We start from the raw sequence: 27500 nt of genomic DNA on the forward strand, positions 1-27500 counted from the left end.
GATTTTTTACCAAAACGAGAGAAAATCAAATAAAAACAGTCCAAAATTCGGCGGTTGTTTTTTTTAAATTAATAGTGAATCAAAGTTGGGTGCAGAAATAATGCACTCGTGGACCTCTTTCCTATATGACAGGACTAATTTCTATTATTTTCTATCCATGTAAATTAGCCTTTTTGGCCTCGACCAATGTTTAAAAGTAATAAATTTCCACTAAAAAGTGAGGCTAATAAGTTGAATGAACTTAAAGGGATGATAATAACGCCCGCCATTATGAAAGAGGCCTATGACGCGTAACTCTCTTCCCTTATTATTCTTACCACAATTTTAATTAGTTTTCTTTCTCTGCCGTTCTAGTTCGAGTCCAGTTAGCCCTTCCACAAAAAATACCAATACCAGGAGAACAACAGAAGATTTCAGGTAAATTAAACAGATCTCAATTTTATAGAATCATTAGTAAACTATGTGAACTGTACGCTACGCATTATTGTCCTCCTACAGGGAGTCACCGCTAATTTAGGGATACGACTGAACTCATCTTTTGAGGTAAGGAAAATCTCAAAGAATTATTCGGATGTTTACCTTGGTTATATTATATAAAAATCTTTTTTAAGTTAATGGGTGAGGAGCATGTGTGTGTGAATGAAAATTTTATAACCAGGATTCTACACTTACTTCCCGTGCACCTATTTTTGACATTTTTATCAAGATTCAATCTCGTTTTGTCCTCTGTTTGCTACTTTTTGACGTCATGAAATATATCTGTTTTATGAAAAGGCAAAAAAAAGCTATCTATGATATAAATGACTTCATTTTTGTGCCTTTCTTCTGATAGATCATTGCTAAGAACTCACAGAACAAACTCAGTTTTTTCCCGCAAATAGAACAACTGCGTAGATCCTCTTTCGACGTAGAATTGCTATGTGAAATGCAACTCTCTGTAAGACGGCATAGTGTCTGCATTAGAGAGGGTCACGTTGAAATGTGGCTGGTATCCCTTACATCTAAATGAAGAGTTGTTTTCAGGCGAAGACAAATGAAACATGATTAAAATTGGCGGAAGAGCAGATTTCATCTAATATCAAGCGAACAGTTGAGTTAGGAATGAGATGTTATTTTCAGGTATTGACAGGAAAAGCAGGCTGGGAGAACGCTCAAATGAACACATATCCATATGTGAAGTCGCTGACTTATCTTGCTTGCCTTTATTCTTTCAGATAAAATATTTCCTTCTGTACGTTTTAACATCATGAAGGCCTGGTTCCAATCTAAATGTAAGATAACTGCGTCGATGTATGCGCCCACTTGGTGATGAGAGCGATTGTGAGAATAGAACCGCAATACAGACATTATGTATAAGGAATCTTTTTTGCGATGTGTTGTTTATGGATAAAGAGGACAGAAAAATTGATGACTCACAATAGTAGGCGACTGGACATACTCCTTTCACCGTTTGATGAGGACATAACTAGCTTGGACCTTGACCCTTTCTGTGATTCCACGGTGATATCGTGGCACTCGCAGTGGCTGGTGGGAAACACTTCGGGCACAAGACACAAATGTTTATAAATAACCGTGTTGTATTTTTGTATTGATCCATGCCAACGTTGAAAGTCATATGTGTCTGACACACGAAGGAGAAGCCTGGAAATTAGATCAAATGGGTTCATCTTTGTCAATAGTCAAATACAAAAGAAACCGCCAAGCAGTAATGTATATGATGCAAATTACACAAAATTCCTTAAGAGGAGTGTTCTTATAGTTTATGTTTGAATATGATCAAGAGTTACTCTGGTTTTGACTTGATTAACTATCTTGAATTTTAAACGCAAACCGGCTTTATTAAACCACTGCCGCTATCGACCAAACCTGTAAGCATTATCCAAAAGAAAGTAAATCAAAATATAGATAAAGGAGCGACTTCGACAACATAAGTGAGTATTTAACCGGAACCCAGTTTGTCATTGAAGCGTTCGGACACTAAATATCTGTCATAGTGACAATGGTGTGAGGCTTCTGCCTATTCCTATTTCCGAACCCTGACCTTATTTTCTTATAGAAACCAGGAAGACCAAGAACTTGAAAAGGAGTTACGTATACCTGGCTTCATGGGAAAACCCTTCTTAAAAATCCTCCGAGCACAGTTTTCCCGCTCCTAATGTTTTGTATCTTGTTTCCTGATCTGAGACCCGTTCCTACAAAAGAACTGGTGCCGCCAAATCTGATTTAAAAGTACTGGCTGTAAAACGATCTGTTCTATTTGCTGACTGATGTTTTTGGTATTTGGATTTCAGTCAAAATCAACTATTCTCGATGAATGTAAACATACACAAAAAAAACAATTTTCGAGATCAGTAACTACCGCGATAATGGTAACCTACCGGTAACCTACCCATTAAGCAATGGCTCCTATCGCGATGCATTACATCTAATGAGTTTCATTTACAATCAAAAGATAATCTTTCACTTAGAAAAAGAAAAGAATGAAAACCCGTCTGAATTGATTTTTATCACACCCTCTAACTCCAACAAAGACCCTCTGTCGCACAAACCATGTTTAGTCGCTTGTCATCATACAAAAGCTCGCTTCCCATCCGCAATGGCCACTCACCTCATGGGGACGACTGAGTACCAGTCAGAATCTTACGGGCCATCGTACATTAGTGGTGGTTACACACACCTTGGGTTTGGGGCCTTATGTTGGGTAAATGGCTTGGGTTTGGTTAAGCTCAGGTTTCACGTTACCCTTGGGGATGCAGTTACACAGTAGAATCCCCTCAGGGTCAAATATAATTAGATATGAGTTCACTGACCTGACAAATAGGCAGGAAAAGTACAGAACGACATGGATGTTACGAATCGAGATCTATTAAGCTTAATTTCAGTGCTTCTCCTGCTTACTATACGACATTCCTCCATAGATATAACAGTCCAGCAGTTTTTTGCGAGAAGGGTCCGAAGAAGGCGTGAAATTAGCCAAGCGCATCGAGGTCACCTCAAAACACTGCAGGCGATTTCCTGTATTAGCTACATTCTGCTTTATGATTGGCCAAGCCACCTCAGGGAGCAAATAAACCCTATTTTTCAGTTCAGGAACTGTCACGCGAAGTTCTTTTGTTCTTTTTTATGTATCCATGGAAATAACACTAGGGCAGTTTCGGTCTGGGGAAAGCGGTTACACACAAAAACGTCCTTGCCCGTGGGCAAACGCTATTTACCCATGGGTAAAAGGGCTAGACTAATATTGTCGCCCACTGATTTAAACCGGGCTAAATTTTAACCTTCCCACTGGTTTTATCACTTGCCGTGCGCGGAGCACTACCTTAAGAAATTCTTGATGGCATCCTCTATCTGAGTTACCAAGTCCCTCTGCTTTTGCGATTCAAGAATTGAGATCGTCTATATGTTCACAACGCGTTGGCAGATTTACAGCTGTAAACTATATATCCGAGTGCGAAGTCTAAATTTTATGAACAACTATGAGTGTGAACAATAACCTGCGGTTAACCTTAGGTGGTTTGTCTGGTACCCGGTAAATGCAGCCCTACCAATCTTAGCCATGTGCCTTCAAGCTTGGAATAAATTGCATACTACAGGATCACTGAGCTCCAATGCCACCAAGAGGAATTAAACCTTTTATTTTGTTTGGAAATATCTTTACCGTCATGAAACATTGTTATTTGTAGGTAATTACAATCATTAAGCAACCAGTCACGAACAGCATTTATTTTATTTATAGTGCGTGTTGGGAAAGGAACAAAGAAAGTGTACGAGAACAATAGAACATAACGAGTGATACGACACTTCAGAACAGATTCCTACTGTTCAACTGTCACCATTGGTGCTCATTTAGGTACTGAATTCAATCGACCAACAAAATCTACACAGGGCTTTTAGCATGCGTGCCATCCTTTCTTACCGGACTTCTCCACAGCTGACCATGATGTTAGCAATTTTGATAGCTTCTACTTTTACGTTTGGTTTTGCTCTTGAAAACTTTCAAGATCAGCAATACTTGGTACCTAAAAGCACGGTCAAAACGAATCGTCCAATTATAGGTTGGTAAAATATGTTTATGATGGTTCTCTAGCCGTTTACTAATATGGTTTTGTTTCGTTTAGATCCGTTGTAGATCTTGTGTATTAGGTTTAAGTTTCTTTATTTGCAACACTGACAATTTATTTACAGAGCCATCTAATTACTTCCTAATTACTTTCTATATGTATTAAGGCTTCATAGCGGCACGAAGTAAGATACCGCTTTGATGAACCACACGATGCTTTCAAAGTTTATTTTTATTATATTTTTTAATGAAAACAAAACATGTTTCGTCAGTTGTATAATGAGAAATAGAATGAAATTATACAATGAATATTATAACAAAGTGAGATATTAACAAGAATAACAAAAAAAAAAGTGAAACTATATAAGCTAAGAAGGGAGACTAATTAGTATGAAAGGGATAAATTAAGATGTTTAAGATGGATGTGGATATAACTATGGAAAAATGCTTCCACAAGCTGCTCCCACAAGCTACTTCCAGAATCTGCTTCCACAGTCTGCTTCCACAGCTGCCCCCACACGCTTCCAATTGAAAATTATGGAAGCCATGCACATCCTTTGGGAGCAGCCGTCTTTAAATTCCCAGTCCAAACATCTTAATTTATCCCTTTCATACTAATTAGTCTCCCTTCTTAGCTTAAATAGTTTCATATTTTTTGTTATTCTTGTTAACATCTCACTTTGTTCTACTATTTATTGCAAAATTTCATTTTATTCTCATTATACAACTGACGATGGATGATGTTTCATCCGAAACATGTTTCTTTTTTCATTAAAAAGATATATATATAAAAAAAAAGTGATCTTCAAAAGCATCGTGTGGTTCATCAAAGCTATATGTATTAGTTATGATGTCACGAAAGTTATGTAATAACAATAAAATAGAAGAAATCGATAACAGTTGCCTTGATCACACATCAGGATAACTTACGTTAATAAAAATTGGTGAGCGTGTTCGATCCTCAGAGATGGACGGCAACTGATCAAACAATTCCAAGAACCACAATCGCGAACCTGCTGTTAAGAGCGTGTCCACGAGAGCACCGGGCAGTCGTGCTACATGCCATCTCACCGATTTCAATGAAACTTTGCCAGTTTAAAGTAGCTACCATAAAACTAAAGAAGACAAAGTGGTTTCTGTTTTGGTTTTTTCCGGGGGGGGAGATAGACCACCCCCGTCGGTTTTTCTTGGTTTTCACCAAGGAAATCGCCTCAAAAAAAGTAAAATTTATGAAGCTCTCACTGGTATTTAACCAATTAATCTGAGAGTTTTCACACATATTATTTAATCCTTAGTTAATGTCCAACGCAAGTATCAGTCAATTTGATTGACGGCTTGTCAATCAACAGAGGTAAATAAACAACTGTGTTTTTAGACTTTTCGATTCCTCCAAATATTTGACAACTTTGAGGTTAAATATCTCCCCTTGCCAGAGAGCTACAACACTAACCTTAATTCCCCTTTATAACCCATCATTTCATCTCTAAAAACCATCAAAAACATCTTTGGGCGCTACCGTATTTTTGTCTTGGTTGCCTTTTAAAATCTGCGATTGTGATAAGTTTCTCTTAACTACACGAAATTCTGGCTCTAACCGGTCACTTAACCAAATAGACCTACATTTTTTAGCTCTTCATACAAGGTGATTGATCAAGAAAGCTAAAAAATGTGAAAAAATTTCGAGGTCTTTCGTAGGAATGGAAAATTTCACATTTAGAGAGATGCATGCTGGCGAAAAATCGATGGGAAAATCGTAGCGTTTCTTTCTTCTGTCGTTTATTACTTTGAAGATTTGCTAAAGTTGGCAAATAGGGCTCTTGTACAGAACAAAACATTCATCAGTCTGTAATTTGATTGTTTATTATCATTATAGCACAGTTCACAATAAGGAAACTGTAACAGGAGTGTAGATTTTAAAGTCGCATGTCGCGTGCTTGTTGACTTTCAAGTTCCCGTGTTTCATAGCTTCAGCTTTTCCAGACCGCGGATGACGAGAAACTCTGCCCCACTCAATTGAAAGGAAATATCAATAGCCCCATAAAATTCATTAACTCCGCCATATTTCCAGAAAATAAGACTGCAAAGTTTTTTTTCCACTTTCCACCATCAAGAAATTCCACGCAGAAATGGTATTTGTAGCATGACTGCGTGACCTTTGACTAGAAATAAAAATTGTTTATCTTTTTTTTACGAGAAAACACTTCTACAAAGTTCTTAATCCTTCTGTTATTTTATTTGCCTGTTTTCTGACTGCAAATATCGTCAGCATTTGCTATTATTTTTTCTGATTTTCATGGCCCTTTCCTGCGTACGTGCGAGCCAGTTGGTATACTGAGCTGCCTTTCGAGTTTCTTTGCGTGGTGTCGGGCCTAGGTGTGTAGGTCTGGCACGAAAGATATCTACAAGCTGCACCACGGTATTTTCCCCTTTTTCTTTATTTGTATTTTTATTCTCTTTCTTGCATTATCACACATGTGTGTTATTTTAATTCCCTCAGCGCGTTCCCTCAGATTTGGAGGACGGCTATGAAAAGTCAATATTGACCAGAACTCAAACCTTTGCTATCACTATTTGTTTTAAAGAACCCCTGTTCTTTATAACTTTATTTCTCAAGATAACGTGTCTTTATCTGCTATTTATTTCCATTAGAACATGAAACTAGGTCCCGATAAGTTTTTGTTTCGTGACTCCCAAAAACTGTCTTTGCAACAGCATCAATTGAGAAATCAAAAGCAATTACGCCCTTCTAACTGCAGAAGGCAAATCCATGTAATGAGGCGTTCTACGACCTCTGTAAACTAGAGACATGACGTGGACGAGGATGTAATGTGTGGAGGGGTCAAATATTTATACAAAAAATCTGTGACCCTCAAACGGATCACATACTCGTACATGTAAAGTCCGAAAAATGTCACGCATGTACAATACCGCAGGCGCACCTGGCGAATTCTTTCCACTGGCTTCAATAGTAAAGAGACAACTTATTTACTATTTGTATATGAGCAAGCTTATTTACCCTATTTGTAAAACTCCTTGATGAAGTCTACTATTGTCAGACGAAACGCGTGGGAGATAAATACAAGTTTTTACTTTCTCAGTTCGCGCGGTGATGCTCACTTGTTTGTTCCGTCAAAAACGCTTTAACGTGAAGTCATGTCGACCTCGACTGAAAAATTAAGCTCACCTTGTCATAATCAATGTTTTGATACTGTAAGTACCAATTAAGGTAAATCATTGCGCTTTGATCACAATAATGAAAAAAATGTGCGTTTTCTCACGCTCACCACATTTATTCTTTGGAAAATTATTTTACTGGAGGGCGATGTCGCTTAGCTTGGCACGTCTTGACTCTAATCGACGAAAATTATCGAGGTGAGTCCCATGAAATTCTTGTCAAATGTTTTAAAAACTTTGTCTACCCTTGGTTTGCACGCAGAAAAAAAGACAAATTCTCCACGGTATTTCAAACTATTTTATTTATTAGTCAATTTATGAACTGTTTTATAACAGCCCGAGGAAAAAGCAAGATGGAAACAACTGGCGTATCGGTCAAACGAATTCCAATTTTTTTCAACAAGGAGTTTCTAAGTTCCTTTTTCCTAGTTAATTTAAGAGGAGGTCAATGTTTTGTGACAGCCGAAGATAGACATCTCTGAAACGTCTCTGAAACTCTTAAAGGGTTTACACTTCCAGTAATATTTTCCTCTCTCTCGCAACAGCGCAACAGACATTGTTAATCCTATGTAGTGTGTGTGTATCAGTTGTACTACGTCTTCATAGTGATGCCATATAAGTAATCGAGTGTCTAAAAAGCCCTCAATTCAACCTAAAACTTGAATTGATAGAGTCAAGATGGTTCATTTGCACCTAACTGTAAAAACCAACTTACTTTTCTCGCACTGACCAGAGACGGAAACAGCTCATACCCATAAATTCGTGAGTGCACAGCATGAAAAAAAAACATTCGAGAGACCTCAATGTATCCCAAACATGCGTTTCGTCCGAGAAGAAGCTTATTCTAGCTCATATTGGCTTATTTGGAGATTACGAAGGCCTCGATTTCACTATATACCTCAAATATCGTGCACAACTTGGTATCAGATTCAGACCTTCGGGTTCGTAAATGCCAGTATCCTCCTCATAAAAAATCGGAAACGTAAAGTTGAGAGAGAGGTAAACCTGAAGACGGCAGAAGAAATCAAAGGTGGCGGCGAGTCTTCCTGGTGGCAAGGTGACTGTAAACCTAATAGAACGCGTACTGTAATTGCTATCTTAGAGTCGGCAAGGAGTAAGTAAGAAGGGCAATAAGAGCGCTTATCTGAACATCAGTTTTCCTAACTGGTGATATGTGACTGAGATGAACTTTGTATCATATGATTGCTACGCAGATACTGTAGAGGCGCTCACATAAATAGAGGCGGACGATCCTCCCTCTAACTTAAGAACTGCGACAAGTTTATAGCGCAGACCAACTGGCACAGTTTGGAGGCTCATCACATTAGAAACCTTCAGCAAACTAATCGTAGAAGTGGGTGGTTATCAGCAACATGCATAGATCTCTGAACGCGGGTCATCGCGAGAACTATACCCAATCCGTCACAGACGGAACAAGAAAGCGAGATATTCTTGCTAAGAGGAAGGATGTATTAAGACGTTTCATTCGTTGTCATTCACTGCCATCCAGAAGAACCTTAACAAAGGCAAACACAAGGTGAAGCTGACAAAAAAATCCGCCTATAATAAGATCAAGAGGAAATGGACGAAGACTTGCCATTCTGTAGGGGGTGGCTACGTTCAAGGTCGGACCTCAAGTAAAATTTTGACGAACAATCCCTAACTAGCCGGGTGAACTTTGGATGGGCTCTTTGGAAAACACAAAAAGCAGCCGCCTTTTCTCAGATAGCAAAGAATTATCTCCTAGACGTGTGCTGGATATGGGAGGAAACTAGTAAGGCAACCGCCTCTAATGCGGCCAAATATCGAGTTTAGGAGACGACACCGGCCAGAAATGCTGTCTAAGACTGACTGGTTGATAGAGCAGCAAATCGCTCGATACTTCAGCCGGTTACCTGCCGTAACAAAAATTGGTTATTGACGAAGTCCCCCTCTGTAAGTATGAATGAGGACGAAGAGGCCGATGCCGATGATCTAGCTTCAGAAATCGAAATTGACCGAACAAGGCAGAAGATAAGGAGAGACCTTGCAAAATTTAGACGAAGGCTGCAGGAGAGGGTACAGATACTATCAAGCTAAAAAAATAAGGACCTTTGCATCTCACTTTTCTTTCATATTTATTGTCATTGCTCACGAAAACAACTGACTATGTCCTGGGATTTTTTCATCGAGGGAAATTTGCAGGAAGCCCACTGGTCAAAATACTGCTAGCTCATTCTTACTATCTTTTACAAGTCACGCAATTAAACGCCGGCAACAATCGAATTATAGACTAATGAATGCTTTGTGCCGTAAAAAAGCCATATTTGCTGATTTTAGCAAATCTCCAAAGTAATAAACGACAGAAGAAAGAAACGATACGATTTTCCCTCATCACATGCATCTCTCTAAACGTGAAATTTTCCATTCCTACGAAAAATCTCGAAATTTTTTTCACATTTTTTAGCTTTCTTGATCAATCACCTTGTATGAAGAGCTAAAAAATTTAGGTTTATTCGGTCAAGTGACCGGCTACAGCCAGAATTGCGTGACAGGTGTAGTTGAGAGAAACTTGTCACAGTCGCAGATTTTAAAAGGCATCCAAGACAAAAATACGGGTAGTGCTCATAGATTTTTTTTATGGTTTTCAGAGATGAAATGATGGATTATAGAGGGGAATTAAGATTGGTGTTGTAGCTCTCTGGCAAGGGGAGATAATTGACCTCAAAGTTGTCAAACGTTTGGATGAATCGAAAAGTCTAAAAACACAGTCGTTTATTTACCTCTGCTGATTGACAAGCCGTCAATCAAATTGACTGATACTTGTATCGGACATTTACTAAGGATGTAATAATATGTGTGCAAGAGTGATTGATTAGATACCATCTTAGTGAGAGCTTCATACATTTTACCTATTTTGAGGCGATTTCCTTAGTAAAAGCCAAGAAAAACCGGGGGGTGGACTATCTCCCCCCGGAAAAAAGCAAAGCAGAAACCACTTTGTCTTTTCGAATTTTGGGGTAGACCCTTAAAACTGGAAAAGTTTCATTGAAATCGGTGAGATGGCATGTAGCACGACTGCCCGGTGCTCTCGTGGACACGCTCTTGATACTAGCTTCAAGCTCCATCGACTAATTTTTTCAATCAGGTATTTTGACTCAAGAAACCAATGCCAACCTTACGCAATTCGGTTACCAATACCTTAGTGCTCTTTACGTGAAGACTTTGGAATCTGCAGGGGCTCGAGCTGTTCCAGTTTTGTATCCTTTTCACCTCATAAAGTAATTTGACGATTTCTCTGCTCCTGTGTCACTTCAAGCTGCAGAAAACACTATTCCCCTTCGGAAACTACTTTAATAACCCCTCTGAAATTCACGAGAAATAATATTTAAATAATAAATATATACAGATGTTAACTTGACTAAAGAAAAAACTTTCTTTCGGTCGTAAAAGACAATGCATTTTTTCACTTGCCAGTCGGCCGCTTATTGTTAAAATCTTAAGGAAAAACTGTCAGAATAATGGAATGCCTCGTGGTGTTATCTGTTTATTTTCTTTTTAAGATACAGAAATTAACGACAACTAAAGATAGCCTTTTTCCTTATTAGTACATTTTGTCTGTCTTATTCACGATGCAAATGAAATTTGCCAGTGCGATTGTACCTGTCATTTGACACTGAGGCACAACAAAAAATCCATCGATGCACGATATGGGAAGGTTCTTGTGGAAGTCTTGTGGAAGTATAATATTTCCTTGGTTTAATGTCCGGATCGTAATGTATGTCTTAATTTCTTTCTTGACTAAATGCACAGTGTCAATTCCAGCACACCGGAAATAGAAAATATGTTTCATTCTTTAAATGGGTAAGTAAGCAATGACGTGTAGATGGAACTTGGCAACATTACCTTTTATCGAACAGGCATCAGTTAAAGATTAAAAGGGCTTTTTTTCTCCGAAAATGGAGGTTCGAACTCTGAATATTTCTCTGATAAAAAGTAAGTTAACCTGCCAGTTTCTTTGACCGAAATTACTATTGTTAAACATATCGCTTGTCTTCGAAATCAAGACACTCTCAAAAAATTGAGACAAACTTATCTCTAATTTTGTGTTCTTGCCGAAACAACAGACTTACTCTATGTGGGAGGGATTAAGATAGCGTCTACCCCAGCCGAGTCACTTCGCCTTCAAGTGCAGTCACGTCGGCCCTTGTTGGATCGACTAAAATCTTTGATGATCTATCGTGGTGTCCGTATTCTACTTATTTTTGAGAATTTCTCACCGTCATGGTAGGTTGTGATTCAAATCTTAATCTTATGTCGTAAACAACACAAAGAGAGTTTAAAAAGTTTCTCAAGCCTGGAGGATTTTCAATACGCCGCCATGAAAATGACATTGGCGTCGAATATTTGGTCACAGGCTAACGTAGGTGTGATGTGACCACGCTTGTGGGCCACGTTACTCGGCTCAGGGGTGACAACTGACGTGACTCGTTGCCATTGTAACAGGGGGCATAATGAAAGAGGAATGATGTCTATCACAATTTCTTCGTTCAGCATACAAAACAAAGCTCCAACCTGTTTATTATGACCTCTTAGCCTTTCTTGATGAGGGTGATATGAAATCTTAAGAAGTCGCTTGTTCCCAACTCAAGAAATTTGAAAGCTTTCCTTTAACAGTACATAAGCGTTATAGATCAATTTTGTTCGGTCGAGATGGCTGGACATTGGCCGAGTTTTTTTTGTGTGTGTGTTGCGCTTTTATGGACCGAGACGCATAAAAACACAGAAAAGAACGAGGCTAATATCCAGGCATCTTGACCGGGCAAACTCGTCAATAAAAGATTTATGATATAGCAAAACGATTTCGCTGTAATAGGAAACAAGAATGACTTGTTTATTTCGAGAACTGGGAAAGAAAGCCAACTGTATTTGTAGCACATTAAATTCACGAGAATGGTTTTACTGTCTTCTGCCGCTTTTTGCCGATATTTTCCTAAATTAACGAATTTTGGGAGTACGCTCCAGGGTACTTTGTTTTCTTGCGCAGGATCAATGCGGGCGGTCCCGAACGGGAAAGATGCGCACATCTTACCCACACGGGTGGCCAATCAGAACTCAAGATTTGCTTCATATCGCCGATGGGCGCTGCCAGCTATATAATATTTATGATTATGATTGCAATAATTCCTTTTTGTCTCAGTTAAGTGTTAAGATAAATTTTTCTTTTGGGGTGGGAGGGGGGGTAGGAGGTTTCAGAGGACAGTGACTCTCTTAAACCCATGCTTTGATTTCGATTTGTAAGGTTGATCTTTCCGGGAGGCCATGTGAAGTTAAATATATCTAGATACACAACAGTCGGAAGGAAGTTCCTAGACCTTGCTGTTAAGGTTTGTTGCTGATATGTTCCTTTGCCGTCATATTTTTCAATCAGTTAAGAATAATACAATCGTGTGATCGGCAAGTTTCTATGTAAGAATTTAACAAAAAGCTTAAAGACTTATTCGGATTAATCAAGGGTGCGGCAAGTGCCTTGGCGGTCAGTTGTCAAAAATACTTCTCTATCATTTTTTGCCAGGCCTACGATGAAACAGGAGACGTATTTCCAATATGGGCCGAGTGCCTAGGATTTGAATTGATTGCTCTTATAGTTAGTGGAAGGGACTTAAAGTTTGGTCAATACGACCAGTCGTTCCTCAGCCTCACAGATGCAAGAAACATCAGTTTAAAGCTTATTTTATCTCCAGGTAACTCAAATCCCAATAGAAAAGACATGAAATGGCACGCATCAAACTGGTCAGGAAATATTGTTTTGAAAGGCTATTTAGTGGCCTATTTAGTGACAAGTGCTCTAATGGCCTGCTCATAAGATAACTTTCATTAGGAGTGGTCTTAATTTAGTATGTTATCTTCACTTTGTAAGTCACGAACTCTTAAAGCCGCGTCATGTAAATTGTACATGACGAGTTGAATTGTCCACTGTCCTTAACGATCACCCTAACTCAAACAAGATGAGCATTTAATACGAGCAAGATCGATAGCGTTTGTTTATCGGAAATTGATAGAATGTTTTCTTTAAAAAGAAATTAACACTGTTTCCTCCTAATCTAATTAGACTCACAGTCCACATTTTCATACTTTCCACCCTTTCATTTTGTCGAACAACATCGAGTAGCTACGATATGTGAATCAAACTAATTTTAAAGCGTTTCCAATACATCGTTTGGTCATGTTGTTATATTCTAAATTGTCAGGATCAGTAAGCTTACTAGTTCTTCAAAACGTATTCAAACCGTTTAATAAAGGGGGTAAGTTTCCCAAAGAAAGTGTGGTCCTGCATCGGTGGGGTTATAAGCAAGGTATTCGGCTTTATCGACCGAGTAGATAACGTAAATTGGCCACTGTGAAAGTTTCTAAATCTCACGTTTCGATCGTCAGCCCCTCGTTTTCATGGCCTAGTTTGCACGACTAACTTCGATGGTCGGTCAAATACGAACAAAAAAAAATTTGAATCTTCTCTTTATGAGTGCTGATACTATTTCTTGCAGACTTTAAGTCAACGAAACTGTTAGGGTCTGCCCCTGATAATATCATAAAGTACATGACACAAAATGATATCAATTACAACAATCACAATAGAGGTTTGACGCCCGAGGTAAGCAGATTGCTGTATTCGCCTCGTTCTTTCTTCTGTCGAAACAAAAGAGACTTCTGTGAGGGCTTCTGCAAAATTAGATGTAAGAGTTAAATGATTGCAATGTTCTTTTCATCACCAATTAGTATATTGAGTTACTGAAACCGTTTTCCCGTCTGGCAGAAAAAGAAACGATGGGAAGTTAAAATTCTCGTCGTATGTTTGCATAACAAGAGTACTTCATGTACAGAAAGAAAAAAGGTATCAAACCTCCCCTTAAAATGACCTTTAAAACCTATCTTTTCATCCTTTGCGACTCACATTATCTCCTTGATTTCTCTACCATCATGCACTGATGATCAGAATGAAGATATGCGGTTTTAGAGTTACAGGTTTCTTTTCACACGTGCTTGTTGTTTTTTGACATTTGCCCAGGTATTCCATAAAGATGAAAAGTTGAGTGAGTTTTTTAAAATAGTTTCCACGAGTAATGACAGGAAAGGAAAGCCGTTTATCTCTACTATGGAAGGTAATCTCCCGAAATCATCATTTTTTCTTCGCCTTCAATGAAAGAAAGGCCGGCTCATAATCTAGAACAACAGCAGATCAGATGGGCAGTTATGTAACATTCATCACTTTTCACCAACAACCATCGCCTTCTTTTTCAGCTCTTAAATATCCTATTTACAGTTTTCAGTGGCATCCGGCGAAGCCTCTGTTTGAGTGGACAACACTAAAAGACATCAGACATACAGAGGAGGCTGTTCTGATAGCACAATATTTCGCAGACTTTTTTGTAAATCAAGGTAAATTGTTATCTTTGTAATGGCGATATACGTTGATTGGTCGTTATACTCATACTTTTGTTAATGTGACAAACCAGCAAGTTAGGAAACCTTCAGCAGCTTGAACCGAGGCAAATTTGGTATCGATAACTGAAGTTAAGGTAGAGTGGGTTGGTAACTTGCCCCTTTTTTCAAATTCTTACTCTGTCATACACAATGAAGCAATCCAAGAATTCCTCATTAGAATTCGATGCTTAAAGTAAATGTATTACATATTAAACGAATTATGAAATTAAATTGTCATTGATTTCACTATACTTTAATTTAGTGGAATCTCAAAATGAGGGTGCTCGTGGCTAGCTTCTTTCCTTAGACGTTTTCATGGTTCATTGTTATTTCTTTAACTAAACTTAAAAACTGAGGCGTGCTTATGATCCACTTTGTTACTCCATTCCCTAATATTCTGATTTCTACCTAGCGTTGATAAACTATACCTTTCTTTCTTTCAAAATCATCAATTTGGTTACAGCTCGTTTAAGTGACCATCGATTCCCGAGCACAGAAGAGGAGAAAAAGGCATTGATTTACAACTATACACCAACATACACTGGAGATGTCGTATCAGTGTTACAGATGTACTTTTGGTGATAAAGAGCCTCCTTGAAATAACTGAAGTATGCTGATCCTTTTTATGCCGGAGGCATTTTTTATGCTGTGTATTTTCGAATTTACGGGTACAAGATGTGTGGAAAGCAGAAGTTGAGAAGTTTGGCCACTTGCTATGAGCTTTTGAACTACCTTCTTGGATAGGCTAATGTCACCTTCCATTCTAAATTTCAATATTAGCTTGCAAGGGAAGCTCATACACTGAACCGAACTATTTATATATAAAGCAGCTTGCATGGCATCTGTCTCGAACAGTAAATCTATAAACATAGATAGACCTTTTACTCTGGTAGTTCAAATAAAACGTCTTTTTTTTTTCTAGCCAAACAAAGCCAGAAGCCCATTTCCATGAAATAGTATTTAATAACTGTGTTCATTAAATAGATTTTAAACAATTTTTGAATACCTTAAATTCTTTGAAATCGTTGTACTTTTGCTTTCGAAGACAATACAAGTTACAAACGCTTCCTGTTGTTTTTCGTTGTTGCTGTTATTGTTACTGCTACTGTTGGCATGTTAACTCCACCGATTTATGATCATTTATTTTTTGAAGAAAGAAGGATGTATCGTTTTTGGAGCTGAACCTACTTTGTAAGGTTTTCGGAGGAAGCATTAAAAACCAGAATTATGTTTATACGTTATACGTTTATACATTTATACGTTAAAAATTAATATTATCAAGAACATATAAAAAGTTGTATCTGTGTAATAATTACATGCAAAATCACTATTTGTATGCCGCGAAGCTGAGGTGGAGACAGCATCGAATCTAAAAGGGTATTCGATAACTTAAGTCCTTGTTACTCAGATGCGAAACTCCCAGTTCTTTAAAATTGACCATGCACTACAAAACAGAACCTCTATTTGTAATAGAGTCTTTCATGAATCTGCTTTGGAACCTTGGTACCGCCAAGCAATCCTTGCCGCGTAACGAATAGCCTTAACATCCTGATATCCTGACATCCTTTGGTGTAAATGTCTCCATACATGAAATACGCGTTGCATTACCGCTGTACAAACGCAGGCGTCATTAACCTTAACGACCGAAATTGAAAGATTGTTTATATCGACTGATATAAATACAGTTCTTACTTAGTCCCGGTACGTGAAGTAAAGATGCCAGCCAAAAAGAAAGGTAAGAAGAAGGCAAAAGGAAGTAGCAGAGGTGAAAAGGAAGAGGAAGAAGGAGGAGGAAAGCCTGAACCTACGGGAAAAGAGCAAGAACTGAGAAGAGAGTGAGTAAGCTTTCTAACTCAGCCTTATTTTTATGGGAAACGTGTTACAGCAATGTATAAAGAAAGCGTTATATACTTAGAAAAAGAAAAGTAGTGATTTTTCAGGCAATTAAAACCACCAGTTCAAATAAGCCTTTGTTATTATCCATGTTATGTCTGTCAGTATGATATCCTGGACAATATTATGCGTCTCTAGCTAAATTGTGAAATTGCAAGGACTAGATAATGGATTGAAGGTTGTGCTGCAAATATACTATGATTCTCGTGGCAAAGGGGAGATATTTATCATACTATGTCTGTACTTCAGTTTTGAGTAAACTGGGTCAACTAATTATGTTTTCTTAATCTGTAGACTCGAAGTTTTAACAGAAAAATTATCAAATCTTAAGCGAGAGGTTGAAGGACTGTATCTTTTCGAATGGGCAAGGTTTTCTTTGTTATGATCGGATGATTGAATATTTTATTTATGACCATTCACCGCCCATTCACATGATTTCGCTGTATTTGAATCTGTTATCGTAACTGCATGCACTAGACCTGGTCATGTTGGGTTTCGCTCCCATGTTGCAGTACGTAAACGAGTGTGCTTCTTTGGTTTTTAGACTAGATCTTTTTTACTAACCTCAACAAGACGAGACCGTAGCCTGTAATGTACGAACCATTTGTGATTGTAAGGATTACTAAGACTGATGGAAACCATGCTTCAAAGCTTCTAAGTCCCTTGCACTACTCATAATAATGTGCACTTTTATCATAAAAAGTTTTGCCATACTTATCTTGAATTTACACAAAGCTTGTAAGGAAATTTTTGGGTTTCAGATCTGAAGAAAAGGGTTCTTAGTAGCTAACTGATTCAGAGTGGGGTCCAAATATTGTATGATAAAGAGCCCGAAATTAATCGATATTCACAGCTTGTCCTTGGAGAAAAACACAAAAATGAAACACTTTCAATTATCATCAGTTCATGAAAACTATTCTTCTATAAAAAGCAATGTTGCTTTAACTAATAAGGCATATCCTTCTCTGTAGTCTGCATATTCACAATAGGTATTTTAATTTAATTAAAACTACATTTTCTCAGCTGAGGGTGTTAGATGAAGACATTGACAAATTTAATTTTGATATAGGTATGTTGAAGTATATAAATCATAGCATCCCCTAGGGTCCATAAATACGTTACTAGGAAAGCTAGCAGATGTATATGTTTTTTTAACAATCCTCTTTTTTAAGTTATTTACCAATCATTAAGTGTTATAAGCAAAAGATTCTCTATTGGTACTGGTACCCTTGGTCTTGCCTCATAATGAGAATTCTGGAGATACTTTTGAATGCGAGAACAATAGATCTTTAAGCTACACTTTTTTGTGTTGAGAACTGGAGAATCTTTCAGGAAAAATTTTAATGACAGTTGAAATATTAGCAAAATAAGTTTCTTAACACTTAAATCAGACGGAAGGAAAACGAATGGCTCCAGGAAGAGGCTCAACAAACTCGACTGGAAAGTGTGAGTAAAAAAGATGTGATTGTTTAAAATGCTCAACTGGCAGATATGATTGTGTAAACATGGTTTTCATGTGAGGGTAGTTGCTCAGGTGGAAGGTGTTTTTTTTCATCATATACATGATGAAATAACATTTGCTTCTGTACCAGTACATGTTAGTCCTATTTTCAGAGATTGGACATTTTTTGACATGGATCATTACTAAGTTTTGTTCTACCTAAAATTACTGCTTTGGTGTTTTGTACCAATTTAATGCTACCACTAACAACTGAAATAAGTCTTGTTTGAATGTAAAGCATGAGTACATGTCCTACATGGCTAAAAAGACACAGAAGAGACAAACAACAATAATATCACTGAGTGACAGCAATCAGCAAGAATTGGAGAACATCAAGCAGCAGAGAGAGCAGATGTTAAATGAATATCAAGAGAAGAAACAAGGTACAACTTTCTACTTAGAGCTCACACGCTTCAGTGAGATATAATGTCAGTGATTGTTACTTTGATCACCTGAGAAAGAATCATTGTCAGGTTTTGTAAAAGTTGTTGGTAAATTGAAATTACACCGACAACATGTTGTATGAAGCTCAATGAAACTGAACAGCCACCTTTACTAGCTGCTATGATTTACTGGTACTGTAGATAAGACACACCAAGATGTATATATATATGTACATACCGTAATTATGTACACCATGTGCTGCCAGGGTTTCCAAATAGTCTGATTACTGCAACATGTTTAGATTTTTAATTCTTTCCAGCCAATTGGTTCACAAGATTCATTTGGGAGGTTAGAACTGTTCTGTTTAAACACACTCTGGTTTACTCATCTAAAAATCTATTATATAATAATTTTACCCTCATGACAAAGGGTATAATTACAACCTCCCACATGAATCTTGTGATCTGAATTATGTGGGAATTACATAAGCTGATTTCATCCATTGGGACTTTGCCTTACAAGAGTTGGTGTTGTAGACACAATTCCCATGGGAAATGAAACTTGGTTCTAAGAGGTGGCCAATCTTTGAGACCCTGTTGGCATCCTTGAAATTAATCAAACTCCATTTTAAAAAAATCAGATAAATGTTATTGAACACATTGTCACACAAAAGTTTCCTCACAATATTATAATGTGAGCAACAAGGTGCCACAGATGCAGTTTGAACTGTTTTTATTGTGCAAATTTTTCTATAAAGTGTTTTCAGATGATTACTGATAACTCATTTGTTCAAGGTTTCTTAACTGGATACCTGATTCCTGATCAGTGTCACACAGGGGTGCAGATGCCATAAATGTGTACCCATAAATGTGTACAGGGAGGGAATTTCCTTGGGGAGAGCGACTAAGTTAACTATATCCATAGCACAGTGACAACAATTGGTGAGTTTCTTATCACAGCTTTGAAGCAACTGATGCTTGAGAAAGAGGCTGAACTTGCCCTGACAAATAATGAACTGGCTGAATTGGAAGAGTATCAGGTAATAGTCTGTTATGCAGTAACTCAACAACTAATTGCTACTGATGCTTGAAAAACATCATGCATTAAATAGAATGTTACAATAAAACAATACAATTTCTGTCTGCACATATGCTCTAGGCCTGAGGCACAATCAGGGAAGGGCCCAAAATATATTTATGCCTAAGAACATAAACTGTATTTCTATTATTTTATACTTTGGAGGGCAACAAAAAATGACAACAAAAAATGATAAAAAAATAGTCTCAACAATCACACCTATGTATGTGCAAGCTAATATACATTTTACAGTGCCAAATTCTCCATTTTTGCATGCAAAATGGACCACAATTGCAGAGAAAGTGATAATAATTGGAAAGCTTCCACCCTGCACTAGCATTACTTTGTAAAACTTTGGGAATTATTATTTTGTCAAATTTTGGGGCAATGTAAGCAAAGGATTGTGTTTTTTGGGAGCAGTTAGATGGACAATGAATGTGAGCTCCAGCTTTGCCATGTATCAATTTTATGAGATCAAATCTTCTCTAATTAAGTTGAACTCTAACAGTATTTGGTGTTGGTCTATTTTTTTTTTGTATTTATATTCTGATTAACCTCAAATTGTGCAACACAAGAAAATAAAAATTTCTAAACCAAGGTAAATCTTGAACAAGACATATATAGTTGTAGTTTATGCTCACTCTCATAATTGCAATTGATGAAAAAATTTCCTGTATTTACAAAGACTCTTCAGCGTGATCAAAAGGCAGAGATTGCACACCTGGAGCAGGAAGTTCACATGATGAGAGGAAAACACTCAGAAGCAATACAAAAGCTTAAATCACAGTTTTTACGAGAGAAAAGAAGCTATCAAAGGGAATCAGATGATAAAATTCAAGAAATGGCGCAACAAGCCTCACAGGTTAGAGAACCACAGCAAGTGTGCCATAGCTACTTTAAAAGGATTTTTTTCCTCTTTTGTTTACCAGCAGGTTGGTCTTATCTGATGGCGAATTCAATGTTGTACTGACAGATTTAATCAAAAGTGATCCTCCAAAAATGGAACAAAACTTAGTTAAAAATCAGCACCCACTTTGAACCTAGGGTTAAATGACTGTCAAGGAAAAGGAGTTTGTCCTTTTTAAATTTTAAGTTATCAGTGGAACTTAAATTCTTTTAGACAGGCTATGATGCTTCAAATTCATGTGCATTGATAACTGAAAGTTATTCTTTGCCTGCATGAGATTTTTGCAATCTTAAGCATGCTGTTCCAAGCTGTAAAGGGAATGGACTAAAATTTGACTTCATGATTCCTAAGTCATCAAAAGAAGCAGTGAAATAATTCCAGGTCATCACAGCTGGATAACAATTACATATATAAATCAAGTGTTTAATACTTTTTTTGTTTTTGACTTTTTTCCATGTCAAGGAGGCAAAACAGTGTTTAGATGAGCACACGCACAGGATCAAAGACGAAAACCGATTGTTGCGGAAGGAACTGTTACAGCTAATCAGAAGAACACGGGCCCTTCATGAACATCGCCAAGAACTTGAAGAACAACATAAAACACTTTTGCGTGAAGTACAATACAGTAGAGACCTGAAGAAACTCAGGGGTTCGAGGCAAAACAGGCTTCACCAGAACTTTGGAATAAGTACAGAACAGGGTCCGCAATAAGAGCATAATTGACCATAAAAGGACAAACATGTTCTGTCCATTTTGTGGTTGGGACCAGGTAGAAAATGAGTTGAGAACGCCACTTCAAAACTTATTTATTCCCTTGTGAAATGTTTTTGCAGTTTGTTTTGGGTTGTAGTGACCATTTTTGGAAAAGATCCTTGTTTCAATGAAAAGTTTGGAAAATCATGTGACAAACTTACATTGAAAATGTTACTTACTGCATTAAAGATGTCATGATTTTTGCTCATAATAAACCTAATAAACCTAGGGTACAAGTACTGCTTGACTGCAATGAAAATCGTTCAAACTAAGTGGATTGTAAAGAACCTAGTGATTTGTCAGCAGGTAAGTGAAACACTCAATGGCCCCCATTTGATAAATAACAATAATTGAACTAAGTGGAAACTGTAAGTATGATTTCAGACCAAACTTGCTTGACATGTTGTTTATTTGCTGCTTTATTACATCCATTTTCAAACTGAGAAATTTAATTGTCCAGATACACAATTTTAGTCAACATGAATATTTTAATTACCCAGTACTGGGCTGGTTTTATCAAGAGCAGAATTTCTCTACTTTGTCCTTCTCCTTGCTGCAAGTTTATTGGCCTTGACATCTGATTTATTGTTTCATTTGATTGCTCTACTCTTATTACTTGGGAAAAAGAAATTTGATTCAGAGCAAAATTATTATGTGATTTAAGAATCATCACAATGCTGAGAGCTAATCATATTGCAAGGATTAAAAGTGATATAAAAATGGACATAATGGAGGTAAGTAAATCAGAGTAGAAATTTTTGGAAGGTGATACTTCAATTATTTATCAGTATTTCATCTAAGCAAAATCATTTGCAACTTTTATCCTTGAACATTGACAACATTTAAGATTTTAATGTCAATGCCTGCAACCTATTCTAGTTGTGTCACACTATTGTCAATTTATTATTGGTCTGTTTTGGATGACACAATTCATGTCAGTAGTATTTTTGGCTGATTGTCTGCAGTTATAATTTAATATCACAAGGGAAACATGCTATCACACGATGGAAATCAGCCACACGGAAGATCTTTGGTGTCAAATAATAATAATAATTATAAAAAACAAAATAGGAAAAAGAATTTTAAAAACAAGTGTGCCCAGTTTGGCTATACCTGGATGATGAAGTAAACAACCTTAGGTTTTAGATAACTTTTCCCATAAGTGACCACTGCAAGGACATATCCAAACACAAGAGCCTCCTAGCAGGCTGAACAGAAGGCAGTAATGGATCATGTAGGGGGGAAGTAGATTGCCACTATCTGGCTTATATTAAAACTTCTGCTTTACAGATTCAGTTTTGGTGGTGTGTTATACACCTATGTTGTTGCATGTTCCTGGGCCTTCCCTTAAGTGTGGTGCATGATGAAGTTTCACCAGGTATAAGTGGTTACCATCCTCTATGTTGCCTTTGAATGTTTGAGCCCTTTTTCTTTGACCTTCTTTTTCTTGGGTGTCTCCTGACTTTCATCATTGGTTGTGGTCCTTTTTCTTTTAGTCAAAGTTCTGTTGTTGAACATTTCAGGGGCATACCTTTGTCCCACAACATGAGTCCAAAGGCACAGCTCAATCTTATGTTCATTCCACTCTCCTTTGGGGTCTGACAAAAGAAAAAGTTATTTTGTCAATACTGCTTCATAACCTTGGTTTTTGCTTCTTTTGGTAGTAAGTATCATTGCTTCCTTGAAATAATGCAAACCTGATGCAAATCCCTGACTACTTACTGCTCTATCCCCAGGCAGAAAATAGGACCAAAAACCTAACTCTAACTCTAGGCCATTTGCCCACTTTTTGCCAACCTTGTTCCATAAGAAGAATTAAATTAAGGCTTAAGTAGTGACACTGTAACTGTTTTAATGATCTACTGTTGTTGTGCCAATCTGGGAAAAGAAGCCTGCGATTCTAATAATCATTATAAGGTTGTTTGGGATGTAAGCCACAACTTATAAACATCATAATTAAGCATAAATGTCTGTGGGTTATTTAGTGTTTCACTGTACGGTAAGCTGCAGTTAGTGACTTGAAGTAACAGGTGTACTTACCCTTTTTCAATAAGTTTTTAAGGCAACTTCTTATTTTGTCAAGATATTGGAGATAGAACTTGAGTGTGTAATCAATTTTTCCAAAGCCTGGTATGGCTTGAATTGCTTCATCTGCCATGAATGGTACTTTGTGACAACCAGCGCATAAGATTGCTAGATATATTAATTATGAAAAAAGTTAAAATCAACATTCCAAAATATTCATATGATTTTTTTTTTCTCCTTGTATGATAGATAGTGTAGAGAGAAATGTTACACACAGGTTAAGACATATGAATTACATGTAGTTAACTACAAGTTAAAGAAATATTTAACAAATAAAGAAGCCTTGACTGTGCTCAGTTCTGTTGTAAAGCACATGTAGGGAGTGGCTCCCTTCACCTTGTGTAAGTGCTTTACAACAGAATGAGCACAGTCAGGGCTTCTTTACTTGTTTTATAGTAAAGAATCCTTCAAATTCCCCATGCATTACTTACTACTTTCAAAACAAGTTTTTCTTTTCAAAGCAAACAGAAATGTTGCCAGCATGATCTACACTCATAAAACAATAAGCCAATCAGAATCCTTGTCAGAATGGTTCATATAGTCTGATTGGTTGAATTTCAAAAATCAAAGTTCATAATTTGCAATAGTTCACAAACTGAAATAGTTTGGCAGGTTGAATTCAACACTTATGCTTGAAGTTTTTCCAGTCTCTAATACAGAATCTGAAAGTTAAATGTTCAGTGAAATCCTGCCAAAATTAGGAAACAATTAGGAAACAAATTTCTCAAGGCATATGCTTTATGAATGAATGAATGAAACCAGAATTCACAGGAACATGAAGATTGCTCAGGATGACAACACCGTAAAACTCGGCTGCAGTGATTAATGTGGCCTTCCACTCAACGCATTGGAAAGGATATCAGAGCAAGCTCTTAGCTGTTTACTCTAAGGATGGTTGATGTAATTTCTGACAGTTACTTCACTGTGATGATCAGAGATTACCATGATAAGCCAGCCACGATGGACCTCTGCATGATCTCTGACACCATCATGATTTATATGAATTGCGGCAGTTGTGCCAGCTTGGTTATATTTTTCATCATATACTACAAGTGTAGTTGGTGTTAGCTGTGTTTGAGTTTTATTACTGTATGTAAGCTTACAATCTAACTAAGCATGAAAACCTCCAAAACTTGTACAGTCCATTTTGTATCCTTGTAGAGGATTTTTGTCTCTGTTCACATTACAATAACATTAATTTCAGTGCTTGGCATGTTTACGAGCCTTTATTTGGTTTTGTGTTGCTACTTGCCCACTCACTTGCTCTGAAATTTCACTTTCAATTTACAAAGAAACACTATAGAGAAGGCCAAGTAATTGGTCAGACATGGTATTAATTGGCACATTGGGTGACAGCTTTAGCTTGGCTGTGTGTTTTATACTCTGATGGAACATGCTCTTTCAACCAATGACAGTACACACTATACCTGAACTTTTTCATGAAATAAGTTAACTTTCATTAAAGCCAGATTAAACCTGCGCATACAATTAGGCAACAATTTGATTAAGCTACACATAATATCTTTTATGGTTAGACAGAGAAACATAAGAGAAAAATCAAAACAAGGTAAAACCAAAACAGTGACTAGTGAAAATTCACCAGTTAATTGGTCAGATGATACTTTTACTATTGTATGGCTGACTCTCTGGACGGGCAAGATGGAGTTCTGGTTGGTTCCTGACCATTTGACATTACTGTTCCAAAGCTGACTTACTTTGTTTAAATTCTACAGGCGTGTTTCACAAGAAGAATGACCAGTTTTCTGGCAGGTTTAAAAGCAACAGATAAATCTTGAATAAAGTCAAAACAAAGACATCCTGGATGAGCTTTCAGAATTTACTTTTCAAGAATGTAATTTATTTATTGACCAAACTTTCTTGGATGAATGTTTTCTTCACCTCAATAGTTCTTGACCTTCAAAAAGACACTTTACGATATATTCAACATATTGTCATCAATAAACACATGTTGCTAAGGTGCCTGAGAAGCCCTGTTTTCACTGACCTGAAGCTGTTGCTGGTCCAACAGCTTTCAATGTTGTTAGTTCTGTGATGGCCAATTTCACATCAGGTAAACACTTGAAAGCATTGCATGTCACCTCCTTGACAGCTTCACTGGTGTTTGTCTGTACAAGCTGAGTCAGGCGGGGCCTGAACTTCCCACGCTGTAAAAGAACAATAGCTTACTTAGTATTCTTTGATCAATATGACTTCATATGACTAAAATGAATCTGTACATTCATTGTTGACCAAGTGACAATCTCATATGAAATATTAAGAAGGGTTTTACACATAAGCTGGCAGACACTAAACCCTGTAGGATTTCAAAAGCACCCCAATTATATCAAGATCTCTACATCTCTCAACTTTCCCAGATTATCTATATGTACATGAATCTTTCAAATGTAAAATGATTCTCCTGGTTTCTAATACAGTTGCCTACATCTCACATAGAGAAACAATTTTGGCTTTTCTTTTTGTTCTGTTTATTTGTTTTGCTTTATTTTGTTTCTGTTTTTCCTTTTCTTTTTCATTAGAGTAGGAAAATCAATTCAACTGGAGATAAAATTGGTTTTCCTGTTCAGGAATAGTTGTATTTTTTGAAATGTCCTTTGATTCTTGAGAATGTGACAATGTACAGTTTACAGCAGTAGACTGCCCAGGTTGAAAACCTTGGTAAGATCTGGACAAGATCATCCAAGATCTTTCATGATCATAAAAGATCTTGACAAGGTTCTCAACCTGGGTGGAAGCCAACAATAAAAAATAAAACTTGGGGGTGGAGGTTTGGAATGTGATCCAAAATTGATAAGCATGTCCACACTTCAGATTCCCTTCAGCAATACTAGACAGAACTAAGTCGTCTCTCATAACTGAACCATCCTTTTTTAATAGCAGTTTTAAGAATAGCTTACTGTTAATTTCCACTCCATAAGCTTTGTGAGTTCTTCCAGTGTTATATATTTTTCTGATCTCTTGTTTATTTCTTGAGGTAACTGGTTTTGAAACCTGCATGTGTACATTTCAAAGTGCCATTAAAAACAATTTGCTTGTTATGAACTAAACAAAAACATATTCCAAAATTTACCATAAACTTAAACAGCACAATGTTTAAATTATCAGGTTCATAATCCCACTATTGTGGGATTCAAGCAGAGAGGAAGGGAGCTAAAGGGAATTTTACATACATGTAAGCTTAACCATCACAAAACGTATTTAATGTATAAAAACACGTTTACAGCAAAGGAGGATCTTGAACCATGCTTAACCTACATTCAACCTCTCCCATTTAAAATTGTACCTTCCTCTGCATGAAAATGTTCGATTCCTCGCCAGGATCGCCAACTACAATAATTATGATTTCACGAAGACCTCCTGCGCACTCACCAGTTGTCAAGATCCAACAGCTTCTTTGCTTTATCCTCCTTTCCTTTTTCGGCTCTAAGTTTTAACATCTTTCCGTATAGCTGAAATGTTACCTTCCATGGTTCAACTTCACTTGCTTCGAACAAGTTGGTCGCCATTTTGCAAAACTTGGTTCTTTCCCGCCAAATCAGTTGTAGACCCAGGCCTTAGCAGATTCCGACCGATCGGTTTGATCGATACAGTGGATGATTACATGATTTCTGACCAAAATTGTACGACACGAAGTTCAATTACCACTTAAATAATATTTATGAATAATTGTAAAATAATTCAAACAGTACGTGCGCTCTGATTGGCCATAAAACCATTTTACATGAGCGTATGTAAACACGGTTTTCGTTCCTCTTTCATTAGTTATTTTATAAAAGAAATGTAAAATGGTTTCCGTGTTTAAATAGCCTGATGCTTATCTCGTGTTCTCCCAACCTCCCGCGTGTTTACATTAGGCTATGTAAACACGGACACCATTTTACATTTCTTCAATATGGCGCACCTGATTGGTTAAAAACGAGCATATTTTTACGTGTAACACGAATGCAAAGTTGTAACACGAGTGCAAATTACAATAAGCGCGCGCTGCCAAATTTCGTCCGTCATGACTTTCACTGATGCTTTTTTCATGTAAATTATTAACAAGAAACAACATGATTTCTCGTGCAATTTGGTGTAAATAATCGCGGGGAAATTGTTCAAAAACTACACGTTGCTCGCCCTATGGGCTCGTGCATTTTTGTTGTCTTCGACAAACTGAATCGTGCATATTAACAACAATTGCACCC

The 27500-nt window shown here is 37.2% G+C and overlaps 4 protein-coding genes across 7 annotated transcripts in view; 3 read left to right on the forward strand and 1 right to left on the reverse strand.

The window, feature by feature from the left end:
• The window catches only part of LOC131786219 (uncharacterized), a 14450-nt gene extending 12529 nt beyond the window's left edge, over window positions 1–1921 (forward strand). For 2 of the 4 annotated variants that reach the window (XR_009340365.2, XM_059103235.2), the window contains exons 5-7: window positions 355–417; window positions 499–543; window positions 1215–1921. Coding sequence is in view for 3 of the 4 variants with exons in the window: in XM_059103235.2 (XP_058959218.1) it covers window positions 355–417; window positions 499–517 (82 nt within the window). In the remaining variant the exon portion in view is untranslated. The remainder of the gene's footprint in view (window positions 1–354; window positions 418–498; window positions 544–1214) is intronic. The other 2 variants (XM_059103236.2, XM_059103237.2) reach the window with 1 other exon arrangement.
• A 1925-nt stretch (window positions 1922–3846) lies between these two features.
• On the forward strand, window positions 3847–15339 carry LOC131786228 (gamma-glutamyl hydrolase-like). The gene is made up of 9 exons (XM_059103249.2): window positions 3847–4055; window positions 10362–10473; window positions 11027–11077; window positions 12516–12600; window positions 12789–12957; window positions 13759–13865; window positions 14280–14373; window positions 14513–14650; window positions 15159–15339. Exons 1-9 carry the CDS (start codon window positions 3896–3898, stop codon window positions 15275–15277), a joined length of 1035 nt encoding a protein of 344 aa, XP_058959232.1. The 5' UTR covers window positions 3847–3895; the 3' UTR covers window positions 15278–15339.
• Window positions 15340–16330: 991 nt separating this feature from the next.
• LOC131786216 (coiled-coil domain-containing protein 166) lies at window positions 16331–21366 on the forward strand. Its single transcript, XM_059103231.2, has 7 exons — window positions 16331–16530; window positions 16883–16936; window positions 17980–18034; window positions 18328–18472; window positions 19433–19512; window positions 20236–20412; window positions 20920–21366. The coding sequence occupies exons 1-7, from the start codon at window positions 16412–16414 to the stop codon at window positions 21166–21168; spliced, it is 879 nt and encodes a 292-aa protein (XP_058959214.1). The 5' UTR covers window positions 16331–16411; the 3' UTR covers window positions 21169–21366.
• Window positions 21367–21612: 246 nt separating this feature from the next.
• LOC131786217 (uncharacterized) lies at window positions 21613–26920 on the reverse strand. Its single transcript, XM_059103232.2, has 5 exons — window positions 26683–26920; window positions 26211–26304; window positions 25301–25460; window positions 23251–23403; window positions 21613–22808 (listed from the first exon to the last, which is right to left on the reverse strand). Exons 1-5 carry the CDS (start codon window positions 26817–26819, stop codon window positions 22609–22611), a joined length of 744 nt encoding a protein of 247 aa, XP_058959215.1. The 5' UTR covers window positions 26820–26920; the 3' UTR covers window positions 21613–22608.
• Between the last annotated feature and the right edge of the window lie 580 nt (window positions 26921–27500).

The sequence above is a fragment of the Pocillopora verrucosa genome, chromosome 8 (assembly GCF_036669915.1).
Source record: "Pocillopora verrucosa isolate sample1 chromosome 8, ASM3666991v2, whole genome shotgun sequence".
In the NCBI taxonomy this organism is placed as follows: Eukaryota; Metazoa; Cnidaria; class Anthozoa; order Scleractinia; family Pocilloporidae; genus Pocillopora; species Pocillopora verrucosa.